The sequence below is a fragment of the Buteo buteo genome, chromosome 5 (assembly GCF_964188355.1).
Source record: "Buteo buteo chromosome 5, bButBut1.hap1.1, whole genome shotgun sequence".
NCBI classification, from domain to species: Eukaryota; Metazoa; Chordata; class Aves; order Accipitriformes; family Accipitridae; genus Buteo; species Buteo buteo.
Genome location: NC_134175.1, coordinates 15,258,127 through 15,281,942, shown reverse-complemented (window position 1 = coordinate 15,281,942; position 23,816 = coordinate 15,258,127). Strand labels below are relative to the sequence as shown.

Below are 23,816 nucleotides of genomic sequence, written 5' to 3'. Positions count from 1 at the left end.
AGGCAAATATATGAGTCCTGCCTCACATTGCCTGCCACAGGGACACCTGGGATTAACAGACAGCTTCAGGCTTAAACCGTACCCCAAACCCAGAAAATCTCACAGTTCTAATTAAGCAAACGTTCTATATGAATAGTTTTATTTTCTAGTCAATGACTCACTTGTCACGCAATTAAAAAACCACCCTGCTTTAGAGATCCCTTTGTTCTCATTTTCAATCTTAAGAATATTAGTTATTCTTCTGATTTTGTTTCACACACTCTCGTCATTGAAAGGCAGTTTCCTGTTTGCTTTCTCACCTTTTTTTGTAAACTGAAATTGTGCTTTTATTACCAGTGATTTCCTGTCTTTTCACTGTTCTCAGCTGTCAGACTACTCTGGGATCAGAAATTATTTACACACGCACACACACAGTGTTGCATTAAAACATCTCTTCAAATAGCAAGTGACACAATTACAAGATAGCTCAGAAAATACACTGAGTAACCTTATGCGAATAAAAAGAGGGCTTTTCAGTAAAGAAAATCATGATTACCCTACTGAAATCTAGCCAACACAATGCTTGTAGTCTATGAAAAAAGCAATAGAAAAAAAAATATCACTATTTCCTTCTGCTTATTTCTAAGTCATAGAAATGTTTTCATAAATGAATCTTGGCAAGAAGGGAGTGGTTTTTTTTGACAACTTACAAACCCCCATTATGGTGGTCTGTCTTCCTCTTCTTTAATTATAGGGATGGCTAAAGAAATGTTTCAATTTTAGGCACATTATTTGACATTTCCATGGGCTGAGAATGTTCTGAAGCTCCACCATATCACATGGCCATATGTGGAAGGAAAGAACAATAATGCTTTTGACAGGAACTCATTTTCATCAGGAGTTTTAGAACAAGTGTTCATTCTTTATTAATGGGGTCACACAGGTTAGAAGCAGAAAGGTTCAATGTTTTTCCTCAACCTAGATAGAACACAAGAAAATCAGCTATGTAAAAAAAGAAAAATTATTGCTATTTGGCTATACACTTATGGGCCTGATCCAAAGCTCACTCAATAGAAAAGCTCTTGCAGACTTCTATTAGCTTTGCATCACACCTGATAATGAATGTAATCATTTATTCAAGTTGTTAATTGGTGGCTAAATTGACATAATTCATAACAATCACATTTATAACAACCTTTGCCTAGAAAGGTTTCATTGTGCACTGCAGGTGTCACTAAAGCTGAAAGGAATTATTTAAATAACTCTTTATAAAAGAACATTTTTTCTACATTTATTTTGTCTGAACTTACATTTGATATAAGTCTCCTCTGACTGTTCCATAAAAAAACCCATGCTGGGAAAAAAAGGCAGAATCTTTACTTCAGCATGGAGCAACAGTAAAATCTAACTATCAGAGCCCATCCTCTAGCAAAAAACTTTACAGTCAGTCATTCTGCATTAATAATGTTCATAATGAAGTAAGTTTTATGCACAGTGTTTAACATTACAGTTTATAGTAGTAGATAATTAAAAGTCTACATTAGATGAGAGCTTCATGTACTGCATTTTACATAAATGCTCTCCAACTAATTTCCACTCGGCTTATCAGTTTGAAGATGCCCATTTGCCATCTGAACCCTTACACAACCTTGGGAGACACTATCATACTGTGCTAAAGGTGCAACGGCTGTTGAAGCCTCATCCTGTCCCTTGCCCTCAAGTCTTCTCCTGTAATCTGCCCCCAAGCCTAGGCTTCTTTTAGGGTCTATGCAGTTCAGAAGTCTCTCGCTGATGATCACATACTGCTGCCTTTCCATGGTGCTCAGCCTCAAAGGTGCCACTTCCTTCTATGTTCCCTTTGTACACAAACTTGGACACTGACATTTCAATCCCCAAATGTGTGTAGGGAAGGTGGAGAAGAGAGAGGTCGCACTCCTTCCAGGTACCCACCTCTCTCTGGCCCTGCATGGGACAGTATTAGAAAGACAGGACGAAGCAGTAGAGCACTGTGGGGTTTATGGACTTTTTTAAAATTCAAAAACCAGACATATGTTTTGCTTATGTATTTTCAACATTCTACAAAGAAGTGAAATCTGCCCTAGGCTTTTAACCAGCATTTAGAAAAGCTATCTTGGAGGCCGTGAAATATTTGGTAACTATTTTAATATTGTTAAGAAGTGGCAGAAACAGCAAGATGAAATAATTGAGGGTATCAGGAGTATATTCTGTGCGTTGGATAATTTTGTAGCATTTTCCACTGGCTGAAGTCTGTTGTCTTTATCTTCTTCACTGAAAAAAAAACCATCAAGACTTCTGCCCAAGTCTATAATGTCAGTGTTATCTCAAAGATGAAACATTAATATAGACTGAACTTTTCCACAAATATTTTACTCTCTCAACAATTTTTCAGTACTTCCTCACTGACTTATATGTTCAGCTGAACACAGCATTAAATGGTATGGAAAACATAATCATCACCTTGTGATGTATCATAAAAGTCACTTAAATATGATGCTGACTAGAACATCTTGGAAGCTATTACATGAGTTTTAAGAAAAACTACACATGGATAGTAAATGCTTGCTGTAACTTGTTTTAAGCTATTAACAATCACTAGTGAGGAAAACAAACCCAAGCTGATAGTGACTCAAAATATAAAAAAAAAAAACAAAAAAACCCCACACTCGAGAGTGGCTGTAATAATTAACATGGTTTAGACTGGTTTCTTCACTGGAAACCATGTGAAAAAAAAAAATCTTTAATGGGTATTTTTATTAACAAGTCACACCCTGCTAGTTACTATGCAAGCAAACAGACACTATTTCTACCATAGAGGATGGATTCCGATCCTGCAAATAGTTACTTACCGTCTCCCTTCCCCGTTCTGATTAGTCTTATTTGTCACTCAGAGAGGCATGGGCATATACCCAAGCATCTGCAGGATCAGGGTCTAGAACAGGCAAAACAACTGAAAGGCAGAAATGGAAACCTAGAAGCTTGCCCTCAGATCCCAAACATTCAGGTGCTGGAAGATTCAGAGAAAACTCTCCTAAACCCCAGTCTGTTGCCCTATCCTGAAAATTACAGATGTTTCAGAGGATGCTGGAGAAATGCATCTGGCTACAAGTAACAGTTCTGCCTTACTCCAAGTAAGTATCTACATCTAGTGAAGATGTTAGACATCTAGCCTGCAGCAGAACCCATTTAACTCCAGAGAGCTGCTGACTGACAGGCAGAGTTGAAGTAGCAGGATAGCTCTTCTCATCTACTGCTGACTCTCAAAAGGCCACAAAACATTAATCAATTCATTCACACAGACGTGCACAGAGAGAGAAAACCACTGTTCCCTGTTAGGATTCAGGAAGTCAGCTGTCTAAGACAGTGCCTTCTGATCAGAGTAACTTGGCCCCCAGCCTACATGAACATAGGTTGGAGTCCATTTTTAATACTAGTCCCTTGGTACTGTAGCTTACATTGTGACTTCTTAAAATGAAATGAATGAGATTTGTTTTCCTCATGAAGATTCCCTTGGTGTTAAATTTCATAAAATATCTTTACGAGTATTTTTCTTCCTGGAAAATAGTGAGTCTCTATTATAACAAATCCTCAATAAGCTAAAAGTCAAATGAAGTTTACATTTTCCCTTTGTGTGCAAATGTAGTGACAAGACATACAGCACAAAAGGATGATGTGACAGTATATCCGTGTTTCCATTTGCCCTGGAAGCCCAGGTTTCAGTAGTTGTGGCTGCTTCAAAGGGACTCAAACTTAGCGATCACAAGAAAGGGCAAAGAGGTATTTGACAAGGAGTCCTGACAACTAATAAGGGAATAGCTTTCAAACTAATGTGTTCCGCTATGTCCCCAAGCTCTCAAACCCAGTGAAACAAATGGGACACTATTCCATGAAGGGAAAAGCACCTTACGAAGTTCACCTTTGAGTGGTTTTCCATTGTCTTCTAACATACTGTAAGTTATAGAGAGCTTAAAGCAAAGAGGAAACATTACTGTATGAACGGAGTTCAACCATGTTACTGCTTGTTTTATTTTTATACTAAATCTCTAGGAATGAAGGAGAGCTGGTTGTTCTGTCATTAAATGATGCATTATTATCAGACAGCTATAGCCAATGTGCTGTTAGAAAACATCAAAGAGCACCAAGAGCAAGATTTTTCTCCCACAGTCAGCGGTTTTCCATACGGTAGAGAGGAAACAGGTGCTCTCTGGAAGGTTCACAGGTTCATGTATCTCCCAGCAAGATGGGACCACTAGGATGTTGGAATATAACCCTAGTGACTCTTGCATGGTCATCAAGACCTTGTGCTTCTTCAGACAGGTTCTATTCTGTCAGCCCAAGAAATTTCTCATGTGAAATCTCAAAGGGCTAATTTTTCCTGCCATGACATACAAAATACACTTATTACTAGACTGCTAGCACAGAACTAGGCTCCTCCTCACCACTTGATCCTATTAAACTCCAACCCCACTGCAGGGGAAAGCAACCAGCAACCCACCACCCTGGGCAGATGTGATTCTCTTTCTTGGCAACACCTCTATTTGCCAAATAATATACCATTTTTTCATAGTTGGCTTTCTATGTGGGGGCAGAAAAAACAGAATGCATACCGAACTACAAGCCATCTACAAATGCTCTAGCTGGCAAGACTGAAGGCACTAGTTATTCATGGGAAGTCAGGAGCTTTCCTCCAAGTTTCAAAGGAGCTGATGGTGCCAGAAAATACATACTTTTCTCTTGCAAGGCTGATCTTATTCAATGTTCAAATAATATTCACCCACAGAAGAACTCAAAGCAAAGAAAAAGCCTTGAGATGGAAAGAATGAAAAACAAGAGAACACAAGCCATTAAAGATGATGATACAAAGCTCATGGATGTTGAGCAACTGGAGCTGATTCAGAACAAGATAAAGTTGGGTGTGTTAAAAACAGAGACTGTGTAGCCTTCTTTGTCCTGCAATTGGTTAACTCCCTTCATTATTCAGCACTATTCTTGGACTCTTCATCCATGCTTCATTCCCACATAACATTATCATCATGTGTTCGATCATCTCTGGATGACAAAGAGAGCTATGCTACTCTCACAGACAACCACCTGGATTCATTTACTCATGCCCTTGTCACCTCTTGGCTGGGTTACAGTAGGAAGGACACCAGGGCATGAAGCTGTTCAACATATAGGACACCCTTGTGTACTTCCTCACCACAGAAGTAGCAGCAGACACTGCATCTCTCCTCCACCTTCTGTATTGCCTCCCCACAAAATGTTCTACCAAATATAAGGGTCTAATCCATAATTTCACAGCCTATGCCAAGGATGTCCTTTGCAATCATACACAAAACCTTCTACCAAGAAAAGTTCTGTTCAACACATCCTTCTGTCTCACATAACAGAAATTTTACATCAAAGGGTAACATATGCGGCAGTTTAAAAGTGGACAGTGGTCTGCCAGAGGTGAAGAAACAACCCTTTCCCTCTTCACCCTCAGGCACAATTGCAATTAAACTATCTACATCAACAGCAAGAGGCATTTCTTTAAACTTCACTTTTTTAGCTTGTATGTAGAGAAATAGCCTAATAATAATAATGCCACCCAAAACAACAAAACCGTGCAGAGACCTACCAAACAAGACTTTCTACTTCATGTAGCTTTTACATGGCAGAAGAGATTAGAAAAATAACCGAGCAGCAGTGATAAATGTATAGTGGTGTTTTACCTAACACTGGAAGGTACGCTCATACTATCAGTGATAAGCACAGCCACAAACTCTCTCAAAGTATAGCAGAATAGTACTTCAAAGGGAGGGGAGAAAAAAAAGAAAAAAAAAGAAAATAAAAGGGGAAAAAAAAAAAGAAAAAAAAAGAACTAAAAGAAAGAATAAGTTAAAAGTAGGACCACAGCCTGAAAAAACCCAAAGCAAACATTTCTGGCTGATCAAAGCACAAAACCCAGAAATATCACTTAAACATACAGCAATTTAATAAACCTCCTTTCTTGCTAGCAGTCTAACAGATGCTTAAAAGGAACTGTATTGCTGCTACAATATGACTGTATTAATGCTATTTGCTGCCTGATTTCTGTATAACCAGACAGTTTCATCTCCTACATAACATTCACTTGCTTTTCAGTACTATGATCTCAGTCCAGGTGCTGGCACATAAGCCTTCCTGAAAGACAGTTAGGCCCAATTATCAGTAATCTTCTTTATCAGATAGGTCAAATACAGAAAGGAGGAACTTGGTGATCAAAAACAGTCCCCAAAGTGACCTTTCTGGATTAAGACAGGGCCACTTTGGTGAAGCAGGGTAGAGGAAGCAGAAGATGCTAATCGCACTCCATAAGGAAAGTGCTGTAGTTTTCAAATCTTTAAAATCAGTGCCTTTCATGAACACTACATTCAGCCCACATTTATAGCCTTCAGAATTCATATTTGTGAAACTGGATCTCTAATCTGGAAAGTTCACATCATGGTAAGGAAGCAGCACTCTCTCTCTTCTCCCTTTCATTTGCTCATACCTTAAAAACATTTCATTTGCCTACAAATCTGCCCAGAGGCAGACTGGGCCAAATCCTTAGATTCTATAAATGATCACAGCTCCACTGATGTCCATGGAGCTCCAAGAGACATCAGCCAAGTTTCTGGCCAGCTCACTGTACTGTATCCTGCCAGTACTTGTAACATCCTCCCCCCAGGTGAGCCAATCATAGACAAGATTTGCACTGAGCAGCAGTACTTACTGCAGTTCTCTGCCTTTTTATTTCGATGAATCACTGTCTTTTGACTGGGTGTGCTGAAGAGGCTGGTCCAGTTCACAGTGTGGTAGTAGCACAAATTGCTGTTGTCTGTTATGTAAATATTGCCAGCACTGATTTGCTTCAAGGACTGAAACTGCAGAGAGGTAATGCCTTGTTGCTTTAGGATGAGTAAGGAAAGGCCACTGTGATGAAAACAAAAGTAAGAGAGAACAGGAATTAGCTCCAGAAGGAGGAACTTACTACAGCTGGTTGGGAATTTCCCACTAGAATTAGTTCCTAATGTCAAGGTGATCTTTCTAGCATAACTGAAATTTGGTCAGAAAAATTTTATTTTGAGGTGACGCAAATATTTTATGAGTCAACATCTAGTTCTATTGCCTAGAAAATTATGAGTCCTGTAAGAATTGCGACACCACAAGCTGCGATGCTTGCAGCTCTAGGCCAAGTGGGCCAGCAGAACTCCTCAACTAGTTCCATTTCATCCATTAATGTATTTTTTGAGATAAAGTGCTGCTGAGAAAACTGAGTAAAATCCAGATTTTTTTTTCGACAGAATTAATACTATGATAGTTTATACGCTAAGGAGAAACTGACAAAATCATACAAAATGTTTTAACATCTTCTGTCAGGCATCAAATTAATGTCATTTATAGTAATACAGGAAAAAAATGTTATTTTCAAGGAAATTTTTCCAGCCCACTTTCTACATTTCATTTTTCTTTTGTTGTAATATGTGGTTATCGCCTTTCTTCATCAAAGGAATGGTAAACGATTGTCTGTATAATATGGAAATGACTGCACATATTTTATGACTGAAGATTAGCGAAGACAATATCCAGTTTCTGGGCATCCTTTAAGTTATTGTATTTTAACAATTATAATTGTTTTCCAGCTGTTACAAATAAAAATTGCTGCTTCCAAACAGAATGCTGGTCTGTAATTCAATCTCAAGGTTTCACTGCTATTCATATTCTGCCTGGATTGCTGTTTAAGATGCCAGCAGAATCCCATGACTGATTTACTACATTTACACAATGTGGAACCAGGGGTTGCTGTATGTATCATTCAGGTACCTTCCTGTGCTTCCCCACTATCTCTCACCACATTTTCTTCCCTTCAAACCAATTCCTCCATATGAGTTTTCATACAGAAACATCTCTCATAAAAATGTCACTCCAGAGCTAATGTACACCCCACCCACCTGCAAGGTCCCTCAGTGATTTCAGTATTCTTCCATACATTTATCTTTTACCACTACTTAAGACCACATTGTTCATTGGACATATAAGCCTGCATTTCCAAATGCAACCATATAAACTTCATTATAATGGGGCTAAGTTTTACTATTAATATCTTTTAAGTTATGTTTCACATTCACAAGGTATTTTAAACCATAAAATGTACTTTCCTGACAATAAGAATGAGTTAATAGCTACAGCAATGAACCAAGAGGGTTTTTTTTAAAGGTATTATGCATTATAAACAACTGATTAGCAAAGCTACTGTTAATGAATACCTTAGTAACAGAGAAAAATATATCAATTTATGATGTCCTTCCCAAAGGATGTTGCATTCTGTGCTACTGAATAAAGAGTCATTGGATACTAATAAAAAATTATTCCATCAATAGAGGAAGTACCTTACCTATAGAGAGCTCTTCCACCAATAGTAACTAAGTTAGAAAACACCCTGAAATCTGTCATATTCTCAGGCCACGACTGTATGTTCAAATACCCTGAAGGAGAAAAAGGCAAGCGCATGAAAGTCAATGATTTCAGCCATAAAGACTGCTTTATCACATACATGAGTTAGGACAGGCTTAGCCTACAAATGAAAAACAGTGCTGGTTTGAGAAAAAGAAATAAATAGGTAATGAATGCTGCAGACTAATGCATTGGAATTCATCAGGCTGCTCATCACTGTCTCCTCCAAGAAAGCAAAGGAGGACTCATCACAGCAGCATTACATCCACTTTCAACAGCCACAGTGAGGGTGAACCTAAACACGGGCTGGAATCTTGCAAGGCCTCCCAGCCTTGTCTAAACAGCAGCAGCAGAAAAAAAAGATTTGCCTGAATTAAGAACATTCCATTTTAAAATGTGCCAGAGACTTAGGACAGAAGTTGAGAGATCTGTCGTGATTCATTAAAAGATGACAAGATTTTCCTACAACAAAGAACTTGCATTTGTTTCTGAGTATGTGTGTGAGGACTGTTCATCACCAGAGAGCATTCTCTGCACAAGTATGTCGGACTACTTATTTTGTGCTACACAGACCTCTACACAGTGCAGTTCCCTATGACTTTGATTCAGTACTGGACTGAAATGCAGTACGTCTTTAAGCACAGGGGTAATTCCACTTACATAGTGGAGCTGAGACTGTCAATTAATGTGCTTAAACAATGGCAAATTACAGACACCCAGATGCCAGATTATCTTTGACATTAATTAGGGAGAGATTTAGAGCTTACTTTCATTTTTTCAATACCACTGTCTTGCTGAAATACACAATTTTTGAGAGGTGAAGTACGTGGGAGAGAACTCATTTCAAATGCCAAACACTTGTTGAGCTCCGCCCAGCTACAATCATGCTATAGTGACCAAAGATTTTTTTTTTTAATTTGTGCATGAAATAGGGAAGTGCAACCCCCCCCCCAAACTATCTATACATAATCAGCAATCAATCAAGAACTCAAAGCTGCAGTATCTTCCTCCCTGCCCCCAAATGGTGCAACAAGAAGCAGCAAGATGCAAGAAAGCAAAGTTCTGTGTTCTAGCTGTATGACCCCACTGAAAAGTCACAAAAGATGGGAGAGTCTACCTTCCACACATTATACATTTGTCTTTAAATCACAGAAGCTAATTTGCAGCAGCATCTGCTGTTAGACCAAGAGAAGTAGCTGCAAAACCAGATTGACTTGTCTGGTTTTTTTCCAAGGCATATTTCAAACGTCTTCAAGTGAACACCACAACACCTTGTCCACTCAACAGTAAGGTCTTGGTCTTCTGAGGCTTGTGTACCCCAAATGTAATAGGCATTCTGTATTCATGAGCAAAGGACAACACACTTGTATCAACTGATACTGAAGTTGTTGTGTATTAAACTTTTATGAAATTTACAGTCCAGTGAGTTTAAAGAAAAAAGCATTTTGTGTTCTTCAGAAAAACTAACAAATGACAACCATAAATGCAAGTGAGAAGTTCAGATTATAGGAAATCAGAAGTGTGTTACCTGTTATCTCTCTCACTGTTTGGAAGATATTTAATTTCTCTGGATTGATTGCAGCGATTGTGTGATATGGGTCCCTAAAAGATTAAAGACAAAATGTGATACTGGATAAAAAAAAGATCAGGTTCTCAAAACTATACCATGTAGAAAGCAGTATTCAGGAGGTCAACACTTTGCTTTTAGGCAGCATATGCTGCAGATTTCTTCAGAATGTTTCCAATTTCTTCAGACTGTTGTTCCTGCAGAACCTGTGTCTAACTTCTCCCAAGTCATCTTGAAGGAAAATAATGGTGCTTAGCATCTTTAAGGTTCAAATCATTAATGTTTTAGCAAATATTTATGTTTATGGAAAATTAAGGCATTCTAAACAACCATGGGTGACATCCCTAAAGGAAACATGAATTCTCAACATTTTTTCCAGGAGTACTAGCTCAAATGGTACAGTTGCAATACTGTACTACCAGGACTAACAAAACTGCTACTGAAACAAGTGAAAGCTATAAGCAAAACAAAACTAAGAGCATGCCAGCAGTTCCTGAAATATGGCATTAAAAGGGTACACTTTTTAGAAGGTGTTGAACAAGGAACATCAAAAAGCACAGATCTTTGCCAAGCAAGTTTGTCACCTGAGAAATGAAATACCCCCCACAAACATTAAAATCTCGAAGTTAGATATGCTAGTGTAAAAAGATGAAGCTGACTTGATTTTAAGAGTTCCGTCATTTAGTAAATACTTCTTTTTCCTCCTAATTTTTAAAGAAGTAAAGACTCTCCAGCTACTTAAGATGCTAATTAGAAGCCTAACCCAAACAAAAATCCTTTAAAAATCCTTCTGTAACACCATGTTATGGTATTTTTGTGGGTTTTCTGAGGGTAGGAGACATCCTTAGTAAATGTGGAGCATCTGTTTCCACCTCTCCTCCTTCTGCTTTCCAGGAAACATCATTCTTGGAATTGGAACATGCAGGTAATCAACTAGGCTGTCTTTGGGGACAGGCCTCACAAGTCTATGCAGTGACAGACCGATGAGGTCAATTCTAACTATCCTGGAGGTGACTCCAGGTTAGCAGCAACAAAATGAGTTCTTGAACCTTAACATAAAGCCCAGTGGACCACAGAAGCATCATATACACTTAATTGTAACAATTTGGGGCTCTCAGAAAATTAGGTAACAAGTTTTGACTGCCTAACAGAAACACAGCACTTAGCTTTTAAAATGCATTACTATTAAAAAAGCAAAACCTTTGCCTGTAATAAACATGAGGTTGCTGAATTTCCCCTCCAAATCCTAAGAGAAAGTAGTCTTTAAAGATACAAATACATTTAAAACCCTTAAATAGCCAAATGTCTGATATGTTTTATCAACATATAAAACTGTAGAATAATGCAGTCATCTTCTACCATTAGAACAGGCACAGCTGAATTTTACAGCTCCAACAATGAGAGTTTCAGCTCATTGTGAAACTGGAGATGGCAGCTAAAGGGATGATAAAAAGCTCGTGAGCACTGAGGGCTTGTTGCTCCTGCTGCAAATTGGGGGAGAAGAAGGAGGCAGCATTTGCTGCTAGCTGGGGCTGTCTGTCCTTAAACTACAGCTCTCCTTGGTATATCCCAACCCTTCACAGGCAACAATACAAGCAGAAGGCAGCTTGGCTTTTTAGCATCCCAACCAGAGGAAAACAGCAGAGAGAAGGCTGCATCCGACCTATACAGGTCGTAACAATTTTCCATCCAATGTGTCTTCTGCCTCTGTCTCAGGCAGCAGATATGTACCCTAATGAAGATCACTTTATCCATACTTCATACACTTCAGCAGAGCATTACCTTAGAAGAATGAGTACTACTGACTCACCAAAATGTAGGTCTACCTTCACCCCACTTAACTTCTCGACACTAATTAAAGCCAATCCATAATTATCTAATTTATATATAACCTATTATAAATAATTGTGCATAAAACCAATTCATAATTATATATGTAGTTTTTATATAAATTATTAAAAATTCACAAAGACTTGAAGTTCAAGTACTCAGGAAAGGGAAAGACAAGCTACAGAATCACAGGATCAAAAATATGACAGGATCAATTGCAATAGCAACTGATACAATCATATTTGTGTTCTCTCAATGACAGAAAGAATACAATGCAAGAAAGGGGCTAGTTGCATTGGACCTCACCTGACCATCAAAACAGAGTATGTGTGTCTTTTCTGGACACATCCCGCATTTGCACCATGCATTCACCTTTGCTACAATGGCAAACATGTGGTGCACCAAACTGTAAACAGCAAGGCACTACTTATCTGGCTGGTATATCTTCCTTCCGGAGACATTGGTGAGACTTTTAAATACTGGTTCTGTACCTCCACATCTTCAACTGTTACTAACACTTATTCAATATACAGCCATATACTGGATTTAAATACCAGTGAGTTTTGTGTATCTCTGCAATTGAAACTTGAATATATACATCAAAACTGATTGACAAGAGGGCAGCTTTTTTGCAGGTACATGCACTGACAGCCACCCAGGCTATGACAATTTATGCTAGGTGAGGCACTATCTTTGCATATTCTGCACATCAGATTGCTGGTCATACGAAAACTGAAACAAACTAATGGAAGGTAACCTCCCCTTCTCCCTTCTATTCTCTAATCAGCCATTATTGTAAGCTAGTACCGAGGATCTCATAAAGTGCAAACAGTCTACTTCTCTTTGCCTAGAGGCTGAATCATAAGAATCAAGGTAACACTTTCATTCATAATGGAAGGCAGAAAACAAATTTATCCTGGATCTGCTATTCTATAAAGGAAGCCTGCAGACATCATTAAGAGGTGGACGCAATTTGTTTCAGCTGGCACCATGACATAACGTCTTAACATTTTGTCACTTACCCATGAATCCCAGTAACAAGGAAGATAAGGTTGCCGTTGATCTTGGTACAGTTTATGAACTTATCAATGTTGCTGGAATCCACAGTCTGAGCTGACACTAAACTCCCTGTTCCAATGCCATCACATGCTGCCAAAACAAGGAGTTTGTGTAAAGTACTAGGAAAAACAATTACTGAAACAGAACACGTTGGCCTTCTAGACATGAGTCTTCATTTATTTCAGAGATAAAGCAGCAGAAAGGTGTTAAAACAGCTCCCTTTACCTATATTCCCAAAGAAGCACATGCCAATTTAAAACAAAACAATAAGCTAAAGTACCTGCCACAGAAGGACATACTGGCACATAGGTTAAGGTATTTCACACTGGATCTAAAGGCAAGTATGAATGACACAAAAATCCCACTCGAGCCAGCTGTAAACAGATAGTAGATAACTTAGCTCAGACTAGCCTGGTGGTCATGCCATTTATTTGTGCACTGCTCACTGCAGAAACTGTAGGATCCTAACACTGCTAGGTCAAGAGGTCCCCTTTGCTCTGGTAGATTTGTGAACTTAACCATTCACATACCATAAAGAACTTTAGAGAGGATGTACAAATAATTCTTTACTCATCAGCCCAACAAAAAGATTACTGGGGCCTGGAGAAACTTTGGTAAGCAGTGAGTAAACCTCTGTGTAGCCTTTCTATGTAACTTAGTTGCATTTTCTGGGTCACATGATGCATACAGGAACAAATCCTTCAGGACTTCCATCACATAATGTATCCTATCTCCCTAACTGGGCTCCTCTAATGGCAACTACCAGCAGTACACCTGAATCTTTTACAAACGTGGTAACTTTCCTCCTCACAAAGTAAGGCTAAGAGTTTGACAGGAACACTACACATGTATTTTCATGCATTAAACTATCTATCCAGTTATTTACTGCAATTAGGTTAAAGGGCTGGGCATTGCCTTCACTTAGAATACAGCATGTCAGTACCCTGCCTTGGCAGATGTGTTTGACTGTTTCAGCCACGCGGAGAGACTCTTGATTTACAGAGTTCTTCAGTAGCTTCATTGTGAATTCCCTTCCAGATATGACTTCCACGAGGACTGAAAAGTGGCATAGGCCCACATGGGAAAACTAGTGGTGCTTTGCTCCTGAGACCTTCAACCAGAGAGCAGAAAGTCTTCCTAGAGGAGCTTGGGACAGCAAGGTAACATATAGATTTCAGTCTTCTCAACAGCACCATCACTGAAAAACTTCTAGTCTCTGTTTTAGGCACTTAGAAAGGAGGTAGAAGATTCTGGGGAAACAGACATTTTTAAATAACAGAGGAAATAAATGGAAACCTAACATTGTATTGACAAGTATGAGACATACCATACATTGAAGGCAGGGCTTTAGTATGGTCCCCTTTGGAATGACAAAAGGACAGCTCTAAAATACCTCCAGGAAATACTTGTCATTAAAATAACATAATAAAGACTTCTTTCAGATTTCTCTAAAAACAACAGAGAAATCTCCATCGTTTTATCTAATCAAAAGTAATTGGATTGGTTATATTACCATCACAACTTAGTAATTTTCATTCTGTTGTATATACGTCACACACAGCCCTCATAGCTCAAAGTTCTGTGGGTATCCAAAAGCTATTAATATTCTACAATGTACTCATGAAGGGTATTTCATGCCAAAATTACATTCTGCTCTGCTCTACTACAGTGTGGACTACATTCAAGAAAATTTATATTAAACTACTGCCTACCTTTAGGACAAATGTCAGTGCAGGGCTTGCACATCTTAATACCATTTTCTTCAACCTCCATCTTGGAGCTCGGACAGGCACGGACACAAGAGCTGGAATCTACCACAAAGTTGTCTGAAAAGAAAAAGATATTGGCAGGAAGCAAACCACTGGACTAAATAATACTGGGACACATGTTTTTGGACTCTGTGTCAACACACATTATTAATTACCTCAGCACTTCCACATTGACATTAACATTTAATGATCAGTGTTTTCAGAAGTGCATGAGCAAGCAAATTAGGCATGTTTTTGGAGACTTATGAAAATCCATGAACTGTCAGGCCTGATCCTCCCTCCTCCCCCAATTTGATTTTATTATTATTTGTAGTAAAAAAAGGTACAGTAATTGGAGAGAAATAAAACAAGATGCTCTGCCCTGTCTCTTTCATACACACTCAAATATATACATCTGGGATAAAACACTCCACAAGACAAGTATTTCAATTTTGCCTTGTAAAACAACTGCCAAAGGGGATATAGACTGATCCTACCTAACTGAAAGCTTAATACTGTCAAGAAAGGAAAAAAAAAAAAAAAAAAGGAAAAAAAGTTCAATGAAGTATTTGGACAGAGAATCATATCCCTTAAGTAGTGTATGGTATACCAGTTTCGTAAAATAAAAAATACCTTGCTTCAAAAACCCCACCACTCTATTACAGACAGAACTAAGCCTTGACAGTCACAGCCTCAGCCTACTGTCAATCTGAACTTCTCCACAGAGATTCAAAATTTGGATTTTGGTTTGGGTTGAACTATGGTTCCATTTATTATAGATTACACATCCTTCTTGTATGTAATTTATGGATAAAATAATTAATGCACAACACAACTGTAAACCTTGGTGGGAATGAAAGGGAGAACAAGAATACTGTCTCCCTTATTTTTCTTTCTAACTACAACAGCAGTATCAAAGACTATGTAAGTGATGACCCTCTAATTTTTTCTATTACTTGTCATCATCTGTCTGGTATCTCAGAAGCATGTGTTTTGTACATGCATGGGATTATTCTTTTTTTAACTCCCTCTTCCCCTCCAATCTTACTCTGCAGTTTTAAGACTGTATTGTCATCAGTATTGCATGTTTTTTCTGCATTGGGACAGAACTGGTCAGAAAATATTTATGGCAACTTTCTGTCAAACCATCATTATTCCAAGTTCAGAAAAGGGCATCAGTATCACGAAAGCATTTGGTGCCAGGTAGTACTGGAGGTGGACTGTTATTTTTGTGAAACAGGTATTTATATCCTTTTACAATCCCAATAGCTGTTTTAACAGTTAATTTTGAAATTTACAAATGCCGATCTAAAGCATGAATATAACAAGAAGTGGTCATGAATACAAAAACCTAGTGAATTCCCTTTCTTTAAGAAAATCACTATAGTATAGGATACTTGGGAAGTGTCAGCAACCCAGAATGTTAACACACGACTTTAGTCAACACATCACTGAGTTATTACAGCTGCAAGCACATGTGGAGTGATTTGAGATATTGCACTATGCACTTAGCTCTCATTCTCTCATTGTTTTCTAAGGCTCCTGAAACACAACATGAAACTTTCCATCCCTGCAGGAAAAGGCAGCTAACACAGCACTTACGTGGGCACTTTTTGACACAAAATGCCCCATAGGTGTACTTGGCATTGTGATTATGCTCCAGTTGGAAAGTGGTAGGGTTGTATACAAAAGTCTGGGGGCACTGCGTGACACATGCACCACTATCATTGAAATTCATACAGGCCTGCAAAACAAGGGAGAAAAAAATATGAAATTAAATCATATAGCTGCTTTTGTTCGTCTGTTTGGGTTTTTTTAGTTTAAAATACAGTCTTGATTGTTCAGACTTGTTGCAACAGTAATGAATGTTATATACAGTTTCCTAACCTTCATTTTGGCTACTTAGATTTCTTGCTAGGATCTTGGCAAATACATGACTTATATACATGACTAATTTGAAACACAGCTGACTGTTATAGCACTTCCTACAAAAACATAACAACACTGTAATTTGTTTCATAACTATTGTTACTACTACCAATCAATTAATTCACAACTTGATAGGACATTCTAAAACTTCCAAGAGTGGACAGCTATTTATCATAGTCAGTCTAAACAAATGCTAATGACTTTTTCAGAGGTCCAACCTTTAGAATCCCTACAGCATGAGTCCACCATCCAGCTGAAAACTGAAATTCCCAATTAGAAAGCAAGAGGGATAAGAATTTCTTTTGAGCTAGCACAGGAAGGGGTCATTTCCCTAAGTGGCAAATTTAACAAGGTCAGTTGCTTCACACACTGAGAAAAGAAAATAGGACTTTGTATCACTTAGCATTCAAGCTCAGCCACTCAGAGCTGACAGAGGACAGGGCCCTGACAAATGAAGAGGCAAGTGTGTGGATAGAGAAAGTAACGGTATGCAGGGAAAATAATTGACCATGCAAGGCTGATAATTAGTAATAGAAAAACACCACCAATTTTGACATTCCTTATCACCATGTATCGTGTCTATGGTTTTAACCACAGCTTATAAAAAAACTGTTGGAATAATATTCACAAAGCATACCATAAATGTCAAATTTCATATGAACATGAAAGCTGTAGCCTGGCTTGGATCCCTCTAGCAGTTTAAGCAACCACTGCTACTGGATTCTACTGAAGCCAGGCTACTTTAAAAGTTTTAGTCTAGGGATGAATCCTTCTGGTCCTTTTCCAGGTTGTAAAAAATACAGATGTTTTTGACTCTTTAAAGGGTCAATAAGTATAACAACATGTGTGTCGTGACCCCTTCCGTCCAGGGCTGGGACTGAGAGAAAAGCGAAAAAGATTCCTCTTTTCTGCTGCTTTTACTAACAGTCCTTATCTCCATTCAGATCAGGACCAGCAGGACTGAGGGAGGTTACTTGTTGTGTCAGAAGATTTCAGAATGGAGAGGCTAATAAAGTAACCAAGGGAGAAGAACAAAATCTGCTGCTGAAAGGGACAAACAGGGAGTTCCATGATGAAGGCACTGTCCTATATGGAGCATGAGCTAAGCCAAACTGCTGATCCTGTCTTTTCTGTTTCTTTAAAACGCATATTATAAAACCTGTCAGTTTCTCACAGAACCAGATCTATTTTTTTTCTTACAAAGATAAATACACTCAGTTACTTCTTTACTATGAACTGGACAGGAAGTCTACCCTATGAATAGGGTTGTGTCACTTTTTTAGTTCTGTTGGGCACTCAACCAGGCCCTCCCATGCATTTGAAGTTTTAGACCCAGTTTGGTTTTGAACACAAGATAAGAACATCTCTAAAAGTTTGTTTTAGCATGTTTGCTTGCAGTTATGTCAGATGATGATTATTGTCTTGCTTTTAGAACTGAATATGCAAATGATTGTATGGCAGCATATGGAGGAGGATGGATGAATTTTATCCAGAAATACCAAACCCATATTTACAGCAGGATGCTGTTGCAAGCTGCCATAATACGCTAAAGGATTTGTAATGCTTCATAAACTGCACTTTTGCTTATTAATAAATACTAATTTCGTTTGTTTCCTCAACGCATTTTTTACATCGCCTGTTGACTTAAAAGGTACTCTGTCATGTACATGACAATCCCCTGATAATGGTTTAGCAAATTCGTAAAGTAAAGCACACCAATACTCTTCGAAGAGATGGCACTTCTCAGGAAAAGCTCATCTCAAAGACTTGGGAACTTTTAATTTATGACTATAATGCTTTGCATACATTTGTAATTGCTTTGCTAATTTATGCAAACTTCTAGCCTTTGCTGTTAAATGCTGCTAATTTGTGAATGAAAGCACAGGAAAATACACAGGGAAAAAACAAAGTTCTGTATCTCTGCTGAAAGCTAAGCACAGTTGTCTATAGCCTAAAGGGTTACATTTTTCACCCAGTGTGTACTACGCAAGTAATGACTAGTGCTGAAAATTGCCAGACCCCTGCTGAATTTCTTTTACATTGCTCTCAGGCCAGGAGTGAATGAGAATAAAGCCCTGGGTGCTTCTCTGCTGGATCAGAACAAACACACTAGTTGATTTTTAGCACACATATTTCCATAACTGCCACAATTCAGAAAGTCTAACTCATTTTCTTACAGGCTGCAGTATTACAGAACTTATGCTGCAAATAACTTGTCCTTAACCTTTGAAAATGGACACACATCAACTCATCATCTTTGAGGATGTTCCTCAACAGTCACACGGGAGCAGTAACTGCATTCTTCCTCTTCCCTTTACCTATTTAGATCATACATGACATGGGTAAACATGTTATTTTCCCATCTCTCTAGTCCAAAGCCAACACAGAACTTCCAGCAAGCATTGGTACAGGTGTACCATGTGTGCTGAGTATCTACTTGTGCAAAGACTCAGCCACAAAGAACAGCTTTAGTAAAACCTGTTAGCAGTTAAGTCAGGCCATTACTGCATTTCATCAGCAGTAAAAGAATGGCATTTAGAATGCGTTTTTGAAGCACAACACCTACGACTATCAAATGACACCTGAACAGTGAGCAAGTTTCAGGTCCAGCCAAGGAAAGATTCATTTCTGCCAGTTCATTATGATCCACTTGCCTATGCTATCAAAACATCTGCAATTTTCCATACCATAAGATCCCTCCTCCCAATCCTATTTGGTAGATTTTAAAAGGAGCCTACCCAACTTTGTAGATATTTGGCTCTTCAATCACTTGGGTACCTTTGAAAATCCACCTCTGTGCATGTTCTAGTTCTAGGCTTCTTTAGGTCTAGGTTTGCTTCCCCTGAAAACATCAGCAAAACTTGTCTCTGCAAACCAGTGTGATGAGCTACAGATTTTTTGAGATCAGTGTTGGGTTCTGAAGCTGCTTACACTATTATAAATAACTGACTACAAACAAGTCAAATTTGTCTAAAGGCCTGTATGTTCAGATTGCCTGTTTTTTATGGAAAAAGTTAGCCTTTTCCTCTTTTCATCTTAAGCACATGTAGTAGCATGCATTTGAGGTAGAGTATTTTGGAAACCACTTTCCTTCCATCTCCACTAAGAAGTATGCCCAGTAAAAAAGCTGAATTTAAATCAAGTCTGGCAGTAGTAGGGAACACCTTTTACAGAGAAGCTAAATTGTATTCTTGACTTTCAAATAAAAAGCACACAGAGCAGTAATAAAAGCCATGCTCAAATGTAATGATAAATACTTTTAAAAATTCCCTATCACCTCTAAAAGTTGATTTTAGAAAAGCAAAAGATAAAAATCACAGAGATTAGCATATTAATGGTTCCCAATCTGTATTTACAAATCTCATGAATCTGTTAATAGGTAATATTAAGTATATAAGCAATGTTAACATAATGTGAAAAACATTAAATGCTAAAATTTGCAGTCTAAATCTGGGAGTGTGCATGCAATACATTAAAAGGAACAAAATTGTGAATTTCATGGATTAAAGCATTAAGAATTTGCAGTGTGACTGCCAGGAACAAGAAAAATGAGAATTCTCACACATACAAAGCAATCAGTGTCTTTAGGTCCGGAACAGCCTCCAGCGCATTCCCGGTGGCAGCAGTCGCTGACGTATGGCCCATAGCATCGTCCATCACACTGCTCTGCACACACTGTCTTCGTTACTAGGAGGCAGGAAAAATTATCAGGTCAGAATCAGAACTAAGGAGAGAGCTCTTCAACTGCACACTGAGGAAAACAACAAACTGAACAGCATACTGAAAAAACCCTCAAGTTTTAAGGTAATTGCTTCAATGGTACTGGCCACTCATATCCTCCACAATATCTTCTCAATACCCTCTTTAGCAACATATATGTTGCGCGAGGACTACGGAGAAAGAATTTTTAAAGCGTTTGCTCCTACCCTTGGAAATTCAGGTGGAGTATTATTTTCAAATTATTAGTTTTTGTAAACAGCTGATGGAAGGATATAAAAAAAACCCCACAAAGTAACAGAAGAGCCCACCAGTTCTGTGTGAGTTTTCCCCCACAAAGAACAGCAACACTGAGTAAATGAGTGAAATTCAGAGTGAGGCCAGCAATCTCAGAACCAAATGTTATTCCTGATGGCAATCAATTTGACTAATAGGCCATGAGATAACAGAACAGAACACAACCTGCAGATTGGAACAGATCTGGAAACACCACTTACCTTTTCTAAATAACACAATCCAGCCTTCATTCACAGGGAAACAACTATATTCTACCAACTGCAAAGCACAGTAATTTAAGCGTGTCGTGGTTTAACCCAGCTGGCAACCAAATACCACACAGACACTTGCTCCCTCCCTCCCTCCCCAGTGGGATGGGGGGGGAAATCGGAAGACCAAAAGTGAGAAAACTCTTGGGTTGACGTGAAGACAGTATAACAGGTAAAGCAACAGCTGCACGCACAAGCAAAGCAAAACAAGGAATTCATTCACCACTCCCCATCGGCAGGCAGGTGTTCAGCCATCTCCAGGAAACCAGGGCTCCATCATGTGTAACGGTTACTTGGGAACACAAACGCCATCATTCCGAACGTGTGTGTCCGTCCCCCCCCTTCCTTCTTCTTCCCCCAGCTTTATAGGCTGAGAATGACGTCATATGGTCTGGGATATCCCTTAGGTCAGTTGGGGTCAGCTGTCCCAGCCATGTCCCCTCCCAACTTCTTGTGCACTCTCAGCCCACTCACTGGTGGGGTGGTGTGAGAGGCAGGCTCTGTGTAAGCACTGCTCAGCAATAACTAAAACATCCCTGAATTATCAACACTATTTGAGCACAAATTCAAAACATAGCCCCATATTAGCTACTATGAAGAAACTTAACTCTATCCCAGCCAAAACCAGCACAAAGTGTTACCACACTACTGTACCTCAGGACTTAATCTTGTGCAAAGAATGGTCAACAAGTAGAGCATCTTCCTCCCCTCACTCGGCTATAGCTTCTATCTTTATTTTACGGAAAAAGAAATTAATATTATCCACAGGACTATACCAACGACTGACTACAGAATGCCAGGAAGCTGTGCTGTCAGCTGTCTTTTGATAAAAGCAAGGATGTTACACTTCTGTAATTAACCTTTACCATTTATTTTGTTAAAAGCATTTAATTACTTCTCTACGGAAAACACTTTTCAGGAAGTCAGAGAATGCAGAATTCCATCCAACTTTCTGCTTGATTCTACTGTTTAATGTATCAGTAACTGCTTTATAAGTACTTTCCAATCCAAATTCCCTCCACTACTTGCCGGAAATACTTCAGGTAATGCCAAAGCTTCTTGACATACACAATATTTATTTAGAACATAAAAACTGTAAATAACCAAAGAGAAGTCATCATTTATAATCTACAGAATAAAGGGCTGCACTTTTAAAGTAATTCCATCTTGCTGATACCAGAGGCAAACCCCCAGACAGAAAACACTTTTGTGCCTTATGCAATCTAATTTAAGAAATAGGGGAAATTTCTGTAAATGCACTTGCTGTCAACCCTGCTAGAGAAACAGGATTTGTTTATTTAAGTAACAGTATTGATAAACATTAGGACAGAGATAGAGAACAGTGGCATATGTTAAGCAAAACACACATGTCACAGTATGCCACCACCACACCATTAGCTGATAGGAACAGAGTCTCATCTCATGAAAACCAATTAAGACCTCATTTAGTCAGTGACTCCAATAGTTTTCTGCCAGTTCAGAAATTGTTCCACAACACCTTGATTTGCACTGGCCTGGGCACCATCTGCTTTGACCTCAAAGGGAGGCAAGGCCCTGATTCCTCCTGACTTGACAGAGGACCCTATTTGCCAGAGGGTCCCCCTCTACCATCAGTGGAGAGGCACAGAAGCCGAAGATGTTAATTTCATCCTGTTCCATGACCCAAATCCTCTCTGTTTACCTGTGTCACACCTCAAACAAGGAGCTGGCCCCCTGTCATGGTTTAAGCCCAGCCAGTAACAAAGCACCATGCAACCGCTCGCTCACTCCTCCCTCCCCGGCCATGGTGGGATGAGGAGAAAATACAAAGGCAGGCTCATGGGTCGAGATAAGGACTGGGAGGGATCACTCACCACTTATGGTCACAGGCAAAAGACAGGCTCAACTTGGGGAAGAAACAAAATCAATTTAATTTACTACAAATCAAAACAAAACAAGGACATTAGGAAGTAAAACCAAACCTTAGAACACCTTCCCCCCACCCCTCCCTCCTTCCCACCTCAACCCCACTCCCGGTTCTCTCCATCTCCTCCCCCTGGCGGTGCAGAGGAACAGGGGATGGGGGTTGGGGTCAGCTCCCCACACCTTGTCTCTGCCGCTCCCTCCTCCTCAGGGGGAGGACTCCTCACTTGTCCCCTGCTCCACCGTGGGGTCCCTCCCACAGGAGACAGTCCTGCATGAACTTCTCCAACGTGAGTCCTTTCTGGGGGCTGCAGTTCCTCACAAACTTCCCTGGTGTGGGTCCTTTCCGTGGGCTTCAGTTCTTCCCGAACTTCTCTGGCATGGGTCCTTTCCGCGAGCTGATCTTCAGTCACAAACTGCTCCATCGTGGGCTTTCCCATGGAGTCATGGCCATCTTTGGGGGCCTCCGCTGCACCGCTCACCTCCATGGGCTGGGGGGGGACAGCCTGCCGTCTCACCACGGGCTGCAGGGGCATCCCCTCCTTCCTCACTCACCCGGTATCTGCAGAGGGGTTCCTCTCACATTCCAACCCCCCTACCCACTACCGGTTCCCCTTCTTAAATCTGTCATCCCAGAGGCATTACCACTGTCACTGATGGAGTGGGCCTGGGCCAGACGTGGGTCTGACCTGGAGCTGGGGGAGCTTCAAGCAGCTTCTCACAGGAGCCACCCCTGCGGCCCCTCAACCACTACCAAAAAAACCCACACCACACAAACCCATAACGCCCCCAAGCCAAGGGGCACCATCCAAGTGCTCTGTCTCCTTTCTACACAGTGACCACGACCCCAAGGCCATGCACTGAACCACTTCTTGCAGCAGCAGCACGGGGTGCACAAATATGGCTGCCCTCCCCTGAGCATGCTCAGTGCCCCCTTCTAGAAGGTTCTGCAGGCAGAGGGTGCACTGTGCAGGTTCCCCTTACCAGCACCACTCCACCTATCACACCCTAAAAAATTACAGTGCACCAGCAGCATATTTCTTTCTTTCTTTTTTTTTTTTTTTT

At 39.7% G+C, this 23,816-nt stretch overlaps 1 protein-coding gene across 4 annotated transcripts in view; it reads right to left on the bottom strand.

The window, feature by feature from the left end:
* ERBB4 (erb-b2 receptor tyrosine kinase 4) overlaps positions 1–23,816 on the bottom strand; it is a 662,107-nt gene that overhangs the window by 173,527 nt on the left and 464,764 nt on the right. For all 4 annotated transcript variants that reach the window (XM_075027921.1, XM_075027923.1, XM_075027919.1 and 1 more), the window contains exons 6-12: positions 20,156–20,274; positions 16,261–16,402; positions 14,623–14,736; positions 12,874–13,000; positions 9,983–10,056; positions 8,396–8,486; positions 6,734–6,933 (exon numbers count right to left, since the gene is read on the bottom strand). In XM_075027921.1, the coding sequence (XP_074884022.1) occupies positions 6,734–6,933; positions 8,396–8,486; positions 9,983–10,056; positions 12,874–13,000; positions 14,623–14,736; positions 16,261–16,402; positions 20,156–20,274 (867 nt within the window). The remainder of the gene's footprint in view (positions 1–6,733; positions 6,934–8,395; positions 8,487–9,982; positions 10,057–12,873; positions 13,001–14,622; positions 14,737–16,260; positions 16,403–20,155; positions 20,275–23,816) is intronic.